Here is a 19,528-nt window from a genome sequence, read left to right as displayed (position 1 = left end):
TTACCAGAGAATCCCAGTTGAATAAGCCGCTATCATTGAATTCAAGGATTCAGACCTCAAATGCTTCAGTTTTTGTCAAGAAAAAAAAAGTAAATTCCTGTAACTTGTCAGAGAAGGAGACTGATGTCCAACACTTCTTGCACAGAGTATGCCCTCTGAGAGAAGCAGGATGAGCCATTATGCTTCTTTTACAAGTAATATATAAAATCTATTAATAAATACATAAATCTTGTGACCTGAGGCAAACAGCTGATCAATATTTAGTCCTTTACCTGGCTTATATAATTGTAATATGTCTGAAAGATCATTAAAAGGTGAAATGTATTTGCTAGAAGAAAATGTATTTAGTTTTTCTCTTGATCACCAAAATTTGTTTGAAAAGGGCATTCCTAAAAGAACCACTGTAGAGGGATTTTTTTTTTTTTTTTTTAAGGAAAGAAAAGGCACATTAAAATTGAATAATTTGTATTCTTTCACTTTGTGACAGGGCTAGTAGTCCCCACTCTGATCAAGAGTGTTATAATGAAAAAGACCATTAGTTGAATAGAATGATTCAGCAAAAGCTGATTAGTGCATGTGTTGGATCCCAAGGGGTGGAGCTCTGCCAATTCAGACAGGACCAGACCCACTCCTGGCAATAGCCAGCTCACAGACAGTAGCAACTAAAGCAATTTATTAGGTCAATCAACAGATTATGCAAGGAAAGCCCGCAGTCAGACTGAAATGAAAAGAAGCTACTGCTGGATAAACAAAAGGACAAGGAGACTGGGAGGGACAATGGGAACTATACTGGCCTGGGAAAGATCAAGGATCACAAACAGTGAGTACTGGAGGCTGTGTCAACTTCCATGTACATTTCACCTTGGGACTATTAATACCGGGATCCCTGCATCATGTGGGTCCCTGGTCTATGCTGAGAAGGGCTTATAATCCATACTGAACAAAAACTAGTGAATGGGGAGGGGGGGTGAGGTTGGTTTTTCCCACAGTATCCAGTTTGGGATTATTCAAAGGAAGTGATTGGACTTCCATTTTGTCCAAACTGACAGAAGAACTTGTTGCACAGTTTGTAATTAAATGTCAGATCAGTGTTACATATACAATTAGCTGTTTGACTGGAAGGTAACAGATGTTGATATAAATGTGATTGGATTTTGACTGGTGAGGAAATGTGTCCCCAAAAGGAAGCATAAGCCAACATATACATCTGGTCTGTGACTAGGTATCTTCTGTAAGTTGGGCATTAAGCCTGACAAATCAGGTTTTTACAATTTTTTTTTTTTAGTTATTTGGGAAGCATTGTCTGCTGCTCAACTTCCAAGCCATAAAGTTACTAGTAAAGTGGAGAAACCCACTATTTAGGATGTGTTCGGATCAAATCATCTGTACAATATAAAAATACAGATATCTCAGCCTCCAGCTAGACTTGTGGTTTCAAAGTCTTTTTTTTAAAGAGCTGAACCAGTTTTTCTATCTAAATAATCTGTCAGGAAAACTGCACCTATAAATGGGATAAATTTTTTAAAAACATTTTATTTTAGGAATATCAATATACAATCCATTTTCATACTAGCTTATACTCTAAAAGCAAAAATGACAGCTATATCCCCTTAGGAGAAGCAAACATAAAAATAGGAACACCACAAAAATCACATGAAAAGGAAAAATGTTATGACTGTTTTGTCAGTTTTAGATTTAAGAGAATATGCAAGGTGCTCCAAAGCAGCTACTTACATGATTGTTTCAATGAGCAGAGAGATATGGATTTCCAGAAGCAAACACTGTCTCTACTAGCATGAATCAGTCGGTTAGTGAAGTTTCTTCTCTTTTTAGCGAGGGTTACTGACTCAGTAATGCTAGCTGAGAAAAGATCAAATTAACCTGTAGCATTTGCAATTAAATTAAGTTTCTCAAAACTCGGATACAACAGGCAAAACCACCACATGTGCAAATGAGATCCTAGTCCTCCTCATTCCCTTACAATAACTGTGATCCCCTATAGTATCAGCTCTCGTTAAAAATAAAAATAAAGAACCCCCAAAACTCAGGTCTGTATGTTGTGTAGTAAACATATAAGCAACTCTATCTTGCTACTACAAATGAAGATGTTGAGTATTTACCCAGTAATAAGACTTATGTAAACTGTAAATTCAATTCCCTTTTCCAGGCCTCAAACTGATAAAAATGTTCTAGATCCAAATCTTTCAATAAGAATTGCTGCTGGCCTGAAGATACTTGTTCTATTTTATTGGGCCTTTATGAAGCCAACCAAGAACAATGTGTCTTTCTAGGGAACTTCATCCCTATAAATAGGTATTAGATCTGTACCAGGGAATCTGAAAGATGATTAATGGGCTTGACTATATAGCCATCTATCTGCCAAACAAATCTGAGCCCCTGCTGCCACCAGATACATAGCTTTGTGGGCTACTGTGAAAACAGATAAAGTAGGATTATTAAACAAAGGTGTCGATGGCAAAATATTTTCATTATTCATATGTAAATGTTCCCAAATTCCTAACATGCATACCACAATTGGGGATGCTTTACAAATGCAATTGGAAACTGAAGATGATTTCTCCTGAAAGGGCATATTTCCAACTTGGAAACATGCCTCTCTTCACCCCAGGCCAAGTAGAATATTTGGAAAAGCCTTCTACCCTCCTGCCTCTGCAGCTGCTGCTTCTCCTCTTCTCTATTTGTTTTTTTTAATTCAGTTACCCATGAACCTTAATGGATGCAAACACTTTCAAATGCATGTGTTAATCCACAGTCTGAGTCCAAGGCTTATTGTTGGAATGAATCAATGGACTGAGGGGTGGCATGATTGAAGAGCACTAGAGATGCAATACAAAGCTCTGCCCAAACAGTACCAGCCTTCCCCATATGAGCTTCTGATGGGTGGCGTGACGCTGAGGAGCACAAGACAGGCTATACAAAGCTCTGCCCAAACAGTACCAGCCCTCCCCCATATGAGCTTCTGATGGATAGCATTAAGCACAGGAGATCCACCCTCCACAAGGTTAAGATGGCTGACAGGAGCAAGACCCATACAGAGCATAGTCTGGATTGCATACAGTCTTTCTATTCTCTGGAACAGACATTTGACACGAACCAAAGAGCAATCCCACAAAGAGTTAAGCTTGCACGAGCGGCTTATGACAGAAATCAAGTTTAGGAAATGAATCTGATCAACCAACACACAAACAAGAGGAAATAGAGATTTTGATGTCTTGCAAACAGTGCCTACATGTCCAGGTCAGCTTCCTGAAGACACTGATACTGAGAAAGATGGAAAATCATGCCAGCCAGGTGTCAAACCAGGCAATTTTGCCGAGAGACAACAGTGGAATTGTTCTAGAGTACCACTGGTGTTTGGGCCCTATGAAATGATGGAGGATGTGGCATTCCACAGGAAGGCCATAAAGAACTGGTTCATGATGCTCACTTGAATCAAAATGTGAACAGTACCTTTTAGAAGCTATTGCACTGCATAAATTTCTATTTATGCTGATGGTGTATTTTTGGACACCTTTTTGCTTGTGTTTAATAAGCTTGCTTGCTTTAATTATGAATGTTTTAATTTTGTAAGCCACCTCAGGCCAATAAATGTCGCATGTGGATTAAAATTGTTTAAAAATAATATTTTATGATTTTTATTAACCCATGTTCTCATACAAGACAGTCAAGAAGCCTAATAGTATAATTTAAGATTTGACAGATTCATGCCTCCTCCTCCTCTCTTTGGACCTCCTACAAGAAACATTTTGATGTGAGGCACTTTACAGACCCAGTTAAAGGACATGTGACTTGTGAGCACCTTAGCCAGAATCAAGCATGAGTTATGGTGGAAAAGCTACAGCAGGTGAAAAGACGTGTAAGCGCATTCACTTTTAACAAACTTATGCTACTTACCCACAAGAACGTGTGTGTGGATGGGGGGGCCTTCCCATTCTTTCAGGTAACTGAATTTATTAATATTTTTCAGTTTTGAAGAAATTTAAACCCGTAAGTAAATGTATTCGGATATGATATACATAAGAACATAAGATATGTCCTCCACAAACTTCGGTATATAAAAACAAACAAATAAATAAAATAAATAAATGCCATACTGGGTCAGACCAAGGGTCCATCAGGCCCAGCATCCTGTTTCCAACAGTGGCCAATCCAAGTCACAAGTACCTGGCAAGTACCCAAACATTAAATAGATCTCAAGTTTATATTCCTTATAGATAGCAGTTTATGGATTTTCCCTCTAGGAACTTATAGAAACCTATTTTAAACACAGTTATACTAACTAATTTAACCACATCCTCTAGCAATGAATTCCAAAGCTTAACTATACGCTGAGTGAAAAATAATTTTCCTCGATTTGTTTTAAATGAGCTACATGCTAACTTCATGGAGTGCTTCCTGGTCCTTCTATTATCTGAGAGAGTAAATAACCAATTTACATTAACTTGTTCAAGTCCTTTCATGATTTTGTAGACTTCTATTATATCCCATCTCAGTCACCTCTTCTCCAAACTGTACAGCCCTAACATCCTTAGCCTTTCCTCATGGGGCAGCCATTCCATGCCCCTTATTTTGGTTGCCCTTCTCTGCACTTGCTCCAGTGCAACTATATCCTTTTTGAGATGTGGCGACCAGAACTACACACAGTATTCAAGGTGCAGTGTCAACATGGAGCGACACAGAGACATTATGATATCCATCATTTTATTTGCCATCCCCTTCCTAATAATTCCTAACATTCTGTATGCTTTTTTTTAATCGTCATAGCACACTGAGCCGACAATTTCAATGTATTATCCACTATGATACCTAAATCTCTTTTCTGGGCGGTAACTCCTAAGATAGATCCTAACATTGTGTAACTACAGCAAGGGTTATTTTTCCCTATATGCATCACCTCACTTGTCCACATTAAATTTCATCTGTCAATTGGAAGCTCAATCTTCCAGTCTCACAAGATCCTCCTGAAATTTATCACAATTCACTTGAGATCTAGCTACTCTGAATAATTTTGTATCATTGGCAAATTTAATCACCTCACTCATCGTACCCCTTTCCAGATCATTTATAAATACATAACAAAAGCACCAGCCCAAGTACAGATAAATCAGGTGTTATATTCACTTTGGGGCCAACATGAAATATTGCAGATTTGGACAGATTAATTTTATAACCAGATATCTATCCATAAGTAACAATTAGTGCTAGGGCTGAGACAGTGTTGATGAAGGCCTTTATGTCTAACTCAAAGACAAATGTATCTATCTTTGGTACCGAAGTCCAAGGTGGTAGGTGCCGTTAGGGCACATCATTTTTGCAAAGTCCATTTGACAACTGTCTCTCAGAGTTTTTCTCTTCAGAAAATCTCCAGGACTGAGCAGAACTCCTAGATTTTCTTCATTTTTTAAAATAATCTTAGTGGCAGATGTTGACAATGGACAGACAAACAAGTCTCATACCTTGAGCATCATGCAAGTCTGACAGAACGAAACCCGGCAAGAGCTCTGCTTTTGAACAGGCTCTCTATCTCCTGAAAAGCTTATTTAAATGAAGCAGGAAGTTTGAGAGAGAAATGTTTGTATGGAAACTGCAGAGCTAACAGATTGCACAGCTTTACAGGATGCTGGGCCTGCTGCCTGAGACATGCTTTAGAATATGAGAACATTTCTCTTTTAGTTGTTTCTTTATGCAACGGCTGTACATACTGCTTGAGGTTTAGTGAATTCTCTGGCAGAACAACCTCACACACAATGCTAGCAGTGGTTTTCTGGATTAAGGACAGGGCTGCCAAAAAAAGATACAGCAAATGTACCTCATTACTGTGTGCCCACCCACATGGCGAAGCCTGTCAGAGGATGTGCTGGAGGATAGCAAACCTGCTGAGAACCAAAATTACAAAGTGTGCTCTTATTTATAATTTATTTTAAAAAATTGCCATACTGGGTCAGACTAAAGGTCAAGCCCAGCATCCTGCCTCTAACAATGGCCATCCCAGGCTACAAGTACCCAAACACCAAAGACATCCCATGCTACTAATGCCAGTAATAGTACTAGTTATTCCCTAAGTCAACTTGGTTAATAGCAGTTTATAGACTTCTCTTCCAGGAACTTATCCAAACCTTTTTTAAACCCATCTACAATAACTTCTCTAACCACATCCTTCAGCAACAAATTCCGGAGCTTAATTGTGCACCGAGTGAAAAGATTATACTCTAATTTGTTTTAAATGTGCAACTTGCTAACTTCACAGAGTACCCCTAGTCTTTACAACCGATTTACATTTACCCATTTTACTCCTCTCATGATTTTATAGACTTCAATCATATCCCCCCTCAGCCATCTCTTCTCCAAGCTGAACAATCCTAACCTCTTTAGCCTTTCCTCAAACGGAAGCCATTCCATCCCCTTTATCATTTTGATCACTCTTCTCTGTATCTTCTCCAGTGCAACTATATCTTTTTTGAGATGCGGCAACCAGAATTGCACACAGTACTCTAAGTGCGGTCTCACCATGGAGAGATAAGAGACTATGCATTTTTCCATTTTATTCACCATTCCCTTCCTAATAATTCCAAACTTTCAGGCCGATACAGTGCGCACTGTACTGTATCGGCCTGAACAGTCCAGCGGAGCGCACTGTTAACCCACGTTTGGACGCGCGTTTTTGACGCGCTAGCTTTACCCCTTATTCAGTAAGGGGTAATAGCGCGTCGAAAACATGTGTCCAACCCTCCCCCCGCCCCCAAGACTAATAGCGCCCGCAACATACAAATGCATGTTGATGGCCCTATTAGTTATTCCCGCGCGATACAGAAAGTAAAATGTACAGCCAAGCTTTTTTTTTGGACTGCGCAGCATACTGAGCCGACGATTTCAATATATAATCCACTATGACACCTAAATCTTGTTCCTGAATAGTAACTTCTAATATGGACCCTAACATAGTGTAACTACAGGATGAGTTATTTTTCCCTATATGCATCACTTTGCACTTGTCCACATTAAATTTCATCTGCCATTTGGATGCCCAATCTTCCAGTCTCACAGAGACCTCCTGCAATTTATCACAATCCACTTGTGATTTAAATATTCTGAATAATTTTGTGTCATCTGCAGATTTGAACACCTCACTAGTAATATCCCTTTCCAGATCATTTATAAATATTTTTGAAAAGAACCGGTCCAAATATAGATCCCTAAGGCACTCCACTGTTCACCTCTTTCCACTGAGAAAATTGACCATTTAATCCTTGTTTCCTGTCTTTTAACCAGTTTGCAATCCACGAAAGGTCACCGCCTCCTGACCCATGAGTTTTTTAGTTTTCTTAGAAGCCTCTCATGAGGGACTTTGTCAAATGTCCTCTGAAAATCCAAATACATCACATCTACCAGTTCACTTTTATCCATGTGCTTATTATTAACCCCTTCAAAAAAATGTAGCAGGTTTGTGAGGCAACACTTCCCTTGGGTAAATCCATGTGTTCCATTAAGCCATGTCTTTCTATATGTTTTGTGATTTTGTTCTTTAGAATAGTTTCCACTTTTTCCCAGCACTGAAGTCAGATCACCAGTCTATAGTTTCCCCGATCATTCCTGGAGCCCATTTTAATTATCGGGGTTACAATGGCCCCTTCTCCAGTCTTCAGGCATAATGGATGATTTTAATGATAAGTTACAAAATTTTTACTAATAGATCTTTCAGAATCCTAGAGTGTATACCATCTGCTACAGGTGATTTGCTACTCTTTAGTTTGTCAATCTGGCCTACTATACCTTCCAGGTTAACTGCAATTTGGTTTAGTTCATCCAAATCATCACTCTTAAAAACTGTCTTTGGAACCTGCATCTCTCCAACATCCTCATTAGTAAACACAAATACACAGAATTCATTTAGTCTTCCACGATGGCCTTATCGTCTCTAAGAGCCCCTTTAACCCCTCAATCATCTAACGGTCCAACCGACTCCCTTGAGGTTTCCTGCTTCCTGTTAGAGGCAAAAACTTCATAGTAAAAACTATGGCCAACTTCTTTTCAAATTCTCTCTTAGCCTGTCTTATCAATATTTTGCATTTAACTTGACAATGCTTATGCTTTTTCCTATTTTCTTCAGATGGCTCTTTTTTTTTTTGGCTAAAAAAGCCTCTTTCACCTCACCTTTTAACCATTTATTTTATTTATTTATTTTTTGTTTTTATATACCGATGTTCCTGTATAATATACATAACCATGCCAGTAATCGTTTAGCCTTCCTTCCACCTTTCATAATGCGTGGAATACATCTGGACTGCGCTTTTAAGATGGTATTTTTAAACAGTGTCCACGCCTGTTGTACACTCAATCTTTGCAACTTCAGCTTTCAGGGTTTTTTTTCTATTTTTCTCATTTTAACAAACTTTCCCTTTTGAAAGTTTAGTGTTAGAGCTGTAGATTTACATATTGTCCCCCTTCTAGTCATTATTTCAAATTTAATAATTTTATGATCACTATTGCCAAGTGACCCTACCACTGTTACCTCTCTCACCAAGTCCTGCAATCCACTAAGAATTAGATATTTATTTTATTTTATTTAATTTATTTAAATCTTTTCTATACAGTCAAGAAGGATCCGTCACAACGGTTTACAATAGGGCACATAAAATAAGGATGCTGAGATCTATTAATTTACACACGTGCCATAATATTTGATTCGGTACATAGTTTTCTAAATGATATAATTGGTTTGTGATACAATACTGTCCAGGAGTTATCAGTTTAAAAACAATTCTAACTTTATAAGTGTCAACTTCTCTTCTGGTGAAGAACGAGAAGGTAGAGTAGAAACAGATAGAAATATGGCTACACACTTTATTTGTTCATACCTCTCACTTCGCCTGCCTCACTGTTTCCCCATCTCTGTTTGGTAGGCTTGATTGAATAGCCAAGTTTTTAAGCCTTTTCTGAAGGTTTTGCTGTCTTTTTGCAACCTTAACTCTAGTGGCATGGTGTTCCATAGTGTGGGTCCTGCCAAGGATAGTGCTCTCTCTCTTACTTGAGTTAGTCTTGCTGTCTTAATTGATGGGATAGTAAGGGGTGCTTTATTTGATGATCTTAGGTTTCTGTTTGGTACGTGTACGCGGAGGGCTGTGTTAAGCCATTCTGCTTTTTCGTTATGTATTAATTTATGTATGATGCAAAGCGTTTTGTATTGTATTCTCTGCTCAACAGGTAACCAGTGTAACTCGGCTAGGGTTTCGGTGATGTGGTCTCTCTTACTTTTACCGGTCAAAATTCTTGCGGCAGTGTTTTGTAAAATTTGTAGTGGTCTGAGTGAGGTGTATGGTAAGCCTAGTAGTAGCGCATTACAGTAGTCTGTGCTTGCAAAAATCAATGCTTGTAGGATTGAACGAAAGTTCTTTGACGTTAGAAGTATGAGTCTTCTGAGTACCATAAGTTTAGCGTATTCTTCTCTAACTTTTAAGGATATATGTTATTTTAAGCTTAGTTCGGTGTCAATTATAATTCCCTAGATTCCGTACTTTCTCCGCTAGTTCAATCTTTTGGTTGTTTTTGAGTGTGATAGTGTTTTGAATGAAAATGAAAATAGCTCCTTCTCTTGTCGGTTCCCGAACAAATTGCTCCGTGAAACAATCATATTCCATCCAGGAACCTTTCTTCTCTAGCATGTCCTGATGTTATATTTACCCAGTCAATACTGGAGTAATTGAAATCTCCCATTATTACTACTCTGCCAAATTGTTTAGCTCTCTTGATTTCTCTTAGTATTTCATCATCCAGGTGGACGGGAGTATACTCCTTTCGCTATACCCTTTCCCAACACACATGGGATTTCTACTCGGAAAGATTCTACTGTGCATTTAGTCTCTGTATGATCTTTAACCTGTTGGACTCTATATGCCCTCCCAGACATAAAGCGTCACCCCCCTCCCAACCAAGTTGATCCTCCCTATCATTGTAATATAATTTGTACCCACTGGTCTCTGAGATGCCAATTAAGTCTCTCTCATTATTCACTGCTATATACTCTAACGCTCCCATCTTACTGCTTAGACTTCTGGCATTTGCATACAGACATCTCAAAGTGTTTTTTTTTTGTTTGTATTAACAACTTGTTTTTCAGTTGATAGGGATAATTTGGAATCCTTTAGCTCAGGTAATTATTTACTTATAGGCACATGGATTACATTTGCTTTTATTGGAACCTCTCTGTTGGTATTCCCTAACTCTGTTTCATTAGCATTCTTTCCAAGATACTCCCCTCCAAACCATGCACTGCTGAGTGACTGTCGGCTTTTCCCCTTGTTCTAGTTTAAAAGTTGCTCTATCTCCTTTTTAAATGTTAGTGCCAGCAGCCTGGTTTCACTTTGGTTAAGGTGGAGCCCATCCTTTCAGAAAAGACTCCCCCTTCCTTACAAAACTTAATCCCTAATTCCTGCACCATTGTCTCATCCATTCATTGCAACTCCTGAGCTCTGCCTACCTGCGGGGACCTGCACATGGAATAGACAGCATTTCAGAGAATGCTACACTGGAGATTCTGGATTTCAGCTTTCTGCCTAAAAGCCTAAATTTGGCTTCCAGAATTTCCCTCTCACATTTTCTTATGTCGTTGGTGCCCACATGTACTACGACAGCCGGCTCCTCCCCAGCACTGTCTAAAATACTATCAAGGTGATGCTTGAAGTCCGCTACCCTGGCACCAGGCAGACAAGTTACCAGGTGGACCTTATATTTACCAGCCACCCAGCTATCTACATTTCTAATAATCAAATTACCAACTATGACAGCTGACCTAACCCTTCCCCTCCTGAGCAGTAGCCCTGGGAGACTCAGTGCAAAAGGACAATGCATCACCTGGAGAGCAAATCCTTGCTACAGGATCACTTGCTGCTACACCAGGGTCATGATCTCCAACCAGGAGACCTTCCTGATCCAAGGCAGCACCAGGGCTGCTAGACTGGAGTTGGGACTTGGCTACTATGTCCCTGAAGGTCTCATCTATATACCTCTCTGTCTGCCTCAGCTTCTCCAGGTCTGCCACTGTAGCCTCCAATTTCCCTTGCTGTGTGGGGAGATAAATTTCATTGATACTGTTGCTGACTCAAATAATTAAGAGGAAATAAAACCTGAGCCTGTCAGTGTTGTAGGGAGGTCAATTGAAAGGAGAAAATCTTCTCTAGAGTTCCAGTAACTAGAAAATAGCAGTTATACTTCAAAAATATATATTTTTTTCAGTTTGCTGACTTCTTTAAGGTAAGCCTCCCACATCTTCAAGTGTAAGAGGCCTTTAGCTGCTGGCTTCAGTGCTATTGCTGATTCAAATAATTGAGTGTAAGCAAACGTTGAGCCTCTCTGTGCTGGAAAGAGCCCGACTGGAGAGTACTGAATTTCTGCAAAGAAATCCTGTCTCTTGAGTTTCAATAACCAGCAATCATCACTTACACATTTTCTACAGAGCTTTCAGAATGTGTCTTTTCTTGCTGGAGACAAAAGGCAATTAGAGCTCTATACTGACATCAGGTCTAGAACTTTTCCATTTCTGTCTAAGGGAAGCATACCCAGAGGTCTGGATTATCATTAGAAACGATAAGAAAGCTTTGATAGATCAGGCCCTCTCTCTCTCTTCAAACTGGCTGGCCCAGCATCAGACACAGCTGCCCAAATGTAAATATCAGACAGCGTTCTTTTTCAAAGTAGTATATCTAATTTTGTAAACACAGTCTACAAATTAGCCATTTGTATTTGTTCTCTGCATGAAATATTTATATGTACATACCACAACAAATAACCATATATACAAGCATAAACCGCTGCCCCTGCCACTCTATACTGGCTAAATATTTACAAAACAAAGGATATGATGGCAAAGAGAAACCCAAATTTTTGCAAGATCAAAGTTCGCAGTAGTACACAGAGGTCAGCAAGTTTGGCAGCATCTGTAATGTATGCCTCTGCCACAAGCAGAGGGATTATAAATATTCTAGGGGCTCTATCTTCTCAGATCAGAATTTTTATTTAGTAGCCATACACACACACACACACACACACATACATATATATATAATAGCAAGTGCCAGAGGAATGCAATTCCATAATCTTCCTAGTAATGTTTCTTGCACCAAGGCAGTTAAGACTCTGTTGCACGAGGTTTCATAGAATTCATCCACTCATAAAGAACTTGAATGTCTTTAGAAAGACACACAAAGTTCACTTGGATCTACCACAAATGCTAGTAAAATGTAAACCAAATTTCTGAAAATACACTTAGAGAACTAACTTACTCCTTTCTTAGTCACTGGCTTCCATGAATTAAAAAACAAACAAATGTTTCTTTTAGACCATTGTAGAGACCTGATCCACAAAATTCTTAAAAATTGCAAGCCAGTTCAATATGTAACTTCCCTTTCAATGTATTTCCTCTTAACCTAAAGGGTGTTTTGTTTTTAAAATACCCCTTGATATATAAATCTGAGCTAGTACAAAGGCTGAATTATCATCTGGAATTATCATCACCTTTGCATAGAACTGTGAGTAACCATATTTGTTCTTCTTCTGTTGTGATGTCTACCACAGTCCCTGCTGGGGCTCTCTCTGTCTGAGCTGCTGCTCTGTAGCTTGACTTCTTCCTTATTCTCATCACTTTCAGGTTCAGAGTCGCTTAATTCCAGATCGGGGCAATACCCATCATTGTCCTGATATGGAGCTCCTGCTGTCTGATATTCAAGAGTCTGCTTGTTCCACAAACCTCCTTTCATGGAAAGTCTTCTCTGTGATTCTTCACAGTTTCTGAGATCTTCAGTGGGCTTCACCAAGCTGTCAGTCACCTCTTTAAAAGACTTGTTAAAATGCTCGATAGAGGATTCCCTAAATTTCCTCTGAGTAACTAAATGAGAAATGAGCATGGAATCTTGTTCATAGAATGTCTGGCTGGAGCTGTCTTTCTGAATGATGTCCCCAGACCTCCTCATCACACCATTTGACTTTGCTAAACTGGAGTACCCATGCTGTACTTTTCCATTCCCATTGGAAGACTGTCCATACAGTACAGCCTGAAGTGCTAATGGTTTGCCCAGTGTCTTTCCAGGATGAAATTTTGTGGTCTGCAGTACTCCAGAATTCTTTGCTTCACTGCTGCAATGGCTAACTCCCTCCAGCAACCCGTTGTTCCTGTGATCACGCTGATAGCTTGAGCAGGATTTCATTTTGATCTCAGTGGTATCTCTGGACACATGTTCACTCCTCTTGCTGTAAACTTTGCTGGTGCTATTCTTGTCAGGAGAAAGTGAATGGCTACTAGGTTTTACAGAATTGTTTCTGCAGGTTCCCAAAGTAGTTTTGGGCATTTTCAGTTTCAAGGTGATTCTGGGTGGTGGATAGAACAATGTTTTTTCCAGTGCACTTGCCATAGGACACACTGAAGAAAAAAACAAAAGGAAACAGCTTTAGAACTAAGCTTTGCATACTGTATTTGACAGTCCTAAGTATAATATAGCAGTACAAGCATATACTTAGCAAAAGACTTCTGATTTTGTGATGCAGACTCTTTGGAGGTCCCGCCCCTCTAAACTGGCTTCTGGTGCCATTAAAAGAAATGTCAAATGGGGGCAAAGAATTAAGCACATTTCCAAAGGATTTTTCCCCTTAATCTTTTAAATTGCCTTTTTTTAAATTTAGTTTTTAAGTTTCAATGCTATGTCCCTGCTCCTACTGGAAACAGCCAGCTCTAAGACATTCTGGGCCAAATATTTCAGAAGCCCCCACAAAGAAGTCACCCAAGAATGCTGCAAGGTGACTGTTGCCCTAGATCATTTCTTTGTCATACACAAATGTCAAAGCATGAAATGGAAATCAAACAAAACAAAATTAAGTGCCCAATTCTGTGCTCCCTGGGTCAATTAGCCTTTTCTTCTCCAGCAAAGTAGCATTTAGAGGCAAGGACTACTAATGGAAAAAAAAAAGTTATTTTTCCCCTCATTTATGCAATGCCAAACAACACCCATTTGCAATCTTTCTGTGGCTGCTTTATTTCAGAGCGAATAAGATGCAGAGATTGGAAATAAATGTCATGCACATTCTGATGCTCATTTAGATCAGCAATCAAAAGAGACCATATTTGGGAATGTAAGAGATCCACCTGGATTTGCCTAATGCCTACTATACATCTCTTCCTTAGGAGGTAAGCAACAAGAGCTAGAATAATGAATTAAAGTTCAAAAGAGTATTCTCCCAACCAGGTCCCAGTGCAAAGCAGCAAAATAAGACAAATACTTGCTGCTTGGAAGAAAATCTAAAGCAAGCTGTTTTTATGCATGTTTCTCTAGCAAAGAAAAGCAGTTTCCAATCTGATAATCCTATTTGTCCAGTCCAAATTGATAATTTAGGGATTTTCCATCTAAATCGCCTCTTAGCAGGAGTTTTTCACTAGGAAAGAGAACATAAGTTAGCCCTTGAAGATATGACTTAGAAATATTGTTATCCCCCTTCCTTACAACACACAAAGGTTGGTTTTTCATTAAAACGATGTCCACACATAAAATACTGAAAGCATGTTATTAGCAGATTTAGTACATGAAGAGCTGTTATTCATTACATGATAGTATAATGGTGATCAGTTAAATATCTAAGTGCCTCATTAGCAAAAAATGTACACAATAGATTCAGCAATGAACATAAAGCTGGGCTTGATTTTAACAATACTAAAAATGAACAGGAAGGAGGAAGTCGTGTCCATTTTAAATTATTTTATAACCATTTTCAGGGAATACTACTTTAGCAATACTTGCCCAACTAGACTACTGCAATATTTTGTATCTAGGATTGCCTGCAAACATGGTTACACAGTCTTCAAATCATACAAAACACTGCAACTAGAAGTGTTCTGGGTTGAGTAAGATAGTGAGTGCCTCTGCTTCAACCTTATTATATAGGCTACACTAGTTGCGCATTGAGGCTAGAATTAGGCTTAAGCTCCTTATCTTGACGTTTCACATTTTTAGAGGCAACTGTCCCTCATTTGAGGGGTAGGTTACAATGGTCTCATCCAGGTAGGAAGTTTAGATCTAGCCTGAGGGGGTGGTGGAGGGGGGGGGGGTCACTGGTTACATATTCCAACTGTGTGTAGGGTGCAGAGCACTTGTTTGAGATCAAGGATGTTTCCCATAGCAGCTTCACTCTTGTGGAATAGTCTCTGCCTACAGAGATCAGACATGAGATGACTTGTTCAACCTTTACAAAAAAAGGTAAAAATGTGAGTTTTGCTTACTGATCCAAACCTTGCAGTCTGTTTCGGCTGTTTGAGATGACATCACAGAAGGACAGGATGCTATATGTAGGGATTGCAGATTTGTCTGTTTTCTGTGTTCATATCTTTGTATAGAGTTTCTATATAATGGTGGTGGCTGGCAATGTGTAATTTTTTTTTTTTTTAACATTCTTATTTTTTCTGATTTAGATATTCTGATTTGTTATTGACTGTGTATATTTGGTTTTGAAAACGACTTTGGGCAATATTTGAACCAGGAAGGCAGTTTACAAATATTCATAAATACATACTTCCAAATTCTGTTGTAACCAATAATAGTAAGGATTTTCTATGATGCTAGATTAGTTTGGTAATAGTAAAAGAGTAGAAAGATAATAGCATAATCACATCACAATGAGATTGCACCAATCAGATTTGTAGAAATAATCAAGGCTGTTGAAATGTTCAAGAATGTTAAAAGTTAACCAGTATGCTAACAGGTAGCACTGAGTTTTGCTTCTGCCTTGTGGGCTCAATTTACAAGAAATCATATGACTTACAAGAATCCATTTTATTAGCATTTATGAGATAAAATTATAATGCCAACCAGTTGGAAAATCTTACACAGTGGTGTGTAAGTTTAGGGATAGCAATGTATTTAATTAACTAGAATGGCTTGGAAACTCTAAGCTGGCATTTACTCTACATTGCTTGGTAAGTAGTGCTCCTTATAAGGTATCTAATAAAAAGATTTGTCTCTGACTGTTGTGGTATTCAGTGTCTACTAGCACCTACTACAAAGTATACTATTAGCTTTCCCAACTGCTTTATCACACGACCGGCTACCTTGAGGACATCAGTGATGATGATTCTTAGGTCTTCTACTTGTTTGGTGACTAACGGTTCTTCAATTCCAAAAGGTTATTTGGTCCTTAGATTTATGCATCTCAAATGCTTGATTTTGCATTTTTTTGGATTAAAGCCTAGTTGCCATACCATTAACCAATAATCCATTTTTTTTAAACTCATCTTTCTTCTTATTTACCCCTTCTGCATGGCTACTCTTTCAAATTTTCGAATCTGCAAAAAGGCACAATTTCCTTTCTAGCCCTTCCTAATCTCACTTGTAAAGATACTGGACTGGACCCAGTATTGATCCATGTGGCACCCTACTGATTACTTTGGATCAACCAATTTCTCACCCAGTTTATAAGTTGTTCCAACTCCCACACTGGTTAGTTTGCTCACCAGTCTTCCACGTGGAACAGTGTGAAAAGACTTTACTGAAATCCAGATAGGCCACATCTACTGCACCCACCCTGAATTACTACTCTGGTCACTTCAAAGAAATCAATCAACATTTATTTGGCAAGGTTTTCCCCTTGTGAAACCATGTTTATAATCTTATAACCCACTAGATTCAAGGTACTGTATTATTTTATCTTTCAGTAGTGTTTCCATTACTTCAACCACCACTGGTTAAACCAACAAGTCTATAGTTTTCTGCTTCCCACCCTTCTGGAGTGGGAAGCAGTTTCTTGGAGCCTCTCCTGTTTTAAGTAATAAGTTGAACAAGACTGTGAAAAAGGTAGAGTCAGTACCTATTTTAGCTACTTCAATATTCTCAGATGTAAGCCCATGAGGTCCTAGAGCATTGTTTATTTCCAGTTATGCTAGAACACTGAATGCTACCTCCTTGGTAAATGGCAATATGTTCACTCCAGAGTCACTTATATCCTACCTTTTGCCTTTGGTCCATCATGTTCTCCTAGTATGAATACTAAGCAAAAATATTTGTTTACAAGATCTAATTTTTTTTCTAATCTCTCTCCATTAAACCTGTCCTCCCATTTAATTCTTATTATTTCCTTTTTGGTCTTCCTTTCACGTCTATACCTAACGAAAATTTTATCCTTTGCCTTTTATCCCTACCGATTAGGCGATATACTCCTCTGTTTAAATCTTTGCCTAACTGCCCTTCCTGTATCCTTTTATTTTTCCTGGTAGTTTTGTCTGTCCTCTCTACTTTGTGTCATTATCTTGTGAATGCCATTGCTTTTGCTCTTACTTTTTTCTCTTATTTCTTTACCGAATCAGTGGTGTCTTCATTCTCTTCCCCTTTCTTAGCATGCCTGACACAATGATTTGTTGCCACTTTATTTTTTCTACAAAGGAAGAGAAAAAGTTCATTCTGGTTTCCTCGTCTATTAGCAATTTGTATTATGCCATCAGAAACTAAAAGAACACCATTCTTGGGTGCTCTGGGGAAATCACCGGGATCTTGATATGTAGATCTTAATCTCCACTTCTGAAACTAGCTGTAGGTTACCTGTAGCATTTTCACGATTAACGAGTTCTACTTGCAAGTTGAAGATCTGTTCATGCATTTTACTGTCCGATAATTTCAGTTTCTCTCTCCTGCTCACCATGTAGCATAGATTTCTCACCTACATAGTAAAAAAAAAAAAAAAAAAAGTCAAGAAGCCAGGAAATAAAATTAGTAAAATGACTTTATATTAAGTATTTATTTTTAAATTGCCTACATCAAATTTTCAAGCATGTTAAAACATTATGTAAACTGGAAGGCTGTTATAATTATTGTATTGTATTATGCCACCTCTCAGCTACATCAAAGTGGATTACATTCAGATACTGTAGTTATATCCCTGTCTCCCAAGAGCTCACAATCTAAGGGGGTTATTTTCTAGGGACTTATTGCGTGCGTTAGGATCTTATCGCACGTGAAAAGGCCCTTTTCGCGGCGGTAACATTAAAATTAGGCGGAAGGGAGGAGTTGGGGCGGAGTTAGGGAGCAGTTGGTGGTGGCACTGCTGCCAGCGATAATATTTCGAACATTATCACCGGTGGTAGCACCACCTTTTACGGTGGCGCTATGCCTGTGATAGCCTACAGCCGGCCGCACTACGGCAGGCAAAACCGCACCGCCCCCTCCTTCGTCCCCTTTAGCGCAGGCTTCATCATTCTGCATGGAATAATGAATCCTGGCCTAAGTTTGTACCTGAGGCAGTGGAGGGCGAACCAACTTGCCCAAATTCACAAGCAGCAGCAGTGAGTTGAACCCTGGCTTCCATGGTTTACAATCCTCTCCTCTAACCATGATTCACAAACAGAGTGTTTTATTTACATCTGTTCTATAATTATTACAAATTAAATTTATAAGCAGATATTAAGGAAAATGATTAATTCAGTCATATTTATTTACGGAGAATGTAATAGAATTGGAGAAATTTCTTACCTGATTATTTCGTTTTCCTTCGTGTAGACAGATGGACTCAGGACCAATGGGTATAGTGTGCTCCTGACAGCAGTTGGAGACGGAGTCAGATTTCAATCTGAAGTCAGCACCAGTACATATACCCGTGCAGGAAGCTCTGCTCTTCAGTATTCTCCTGAAGATGCACTTCCGCCCATTCCATAAGTTGGGCTATTTCCTGTGACACTTGCTGACTTTTGGCTCCTCCCTAGAAATTGATGTAAGCCATTGTCATTGCATTGTCTGAAATTATCTGGACTGCTTGACCCTGTAATCTATCAACAAATCGTAAGTATGCCAACCTGAAGGCCTGGGCTTCCAGATGGTTGATGCTCCAGAAAGACTCTTCTGTACTCCAGCTCCCTTGTGCTTTCAACCCTTGACAATGAGCCCCCAAACGCTGGAGTACAGAAGAGTCTTTCTGGAGCATCAACCATCTGGAAGCCCAGGCCTTCAGGTTGGCATACTTATGATTTGTTGATAGATTACAGGGTCAAGCAGTCCAGATAATTTCAGACAATGCAACGACAATGGCTTACATCAATTTCCAGGGAGGAGCCAAAAGTCAGCAAGTGTCGCAGGAAATAGCCCAACTTATGGAATGGGTGGAAGTGCATCTTCAGGAGATCTTAGCCTCCCACACTTCAGGGTCCAGACTCAGTCTTAGCAGACTGAGTCTGGACCCAGGAGAATGGGAATTGTCAAATGAGATGGCGCTTCTGGTGGCACCAGATTGGCCCAGGAGTCCTTGGTATGCAGATTTGCGAAGACTCCTGGTGTGGACTCTCCTATCTGATTACTGGTTCACAGGGATCTGCTATCTATGGCAGTCCTGTGATCATAGGGAACCCCTTCCTTAGATGGTGTGCTTGTAACCACCACTGCAGTTGTATGCTGATCTGCACTGGTAGGTGAAGCCATACCGAATAGTCTTGAGACTGTGGACTCCAATGAGCCAGCAGAGCGCACTGAAGAGAGCGCACAGGCACCCTTGCCCA

General features: G+C 39.3%; 1 protein-coding gene across 3 annotated transcripts in view; it reads right to left on the bottom strand.

Moving 5' to 3' along the window:
* JADE3 (jade family PHD finger 3) overlaps positions 1 to 19,528 on the bottom strand; it is a 183,912-nt gene that overhangs the window by 35,942 nt on the left and 128,442 nt on the right. For 2 of the 3 annotated variants that reach the window (XM_029603617.1, XM_029603616.1), the window contains exons 10-11: positions 17,586 to 17,703; positions 12,529 to 13,429 (exon numbers count right to left, since the gene is read on the bottom strand). In XM_029603617.1, the coding sequence (XP_029459477.1) occupies positions 12,529 to 13,429; positions 17,586 to 17,703 (1,019 nt within the window). Of the gene's footprint in view, positions 1 to 12,528; positions 13,430 to 17,324; positions 17,422 to 17,585; positions 17,704 to 19,528 lie in introns of those variants that run through there. The other variant, XM_029603618.1, reaches the window with a different exon arrangement.

This window comes from Rhinatrema bivittatum, chromosome 5 (genome assembly GCF_901001135.1).
Source record: "Rhinatrema bivittatum chromosome 5, aRhiBiv1.1, whole genome shotgun sequence".
NCBI lineage: Eukaryota > Metazoa > Chordata > Amphibia > Gymnophiona > Rhinatrematidae > Rhinatrema > Rhinatrema bivittatum.
This window is presented reverse-complemented; position numbering and strand designations above follow the sequence as displayed.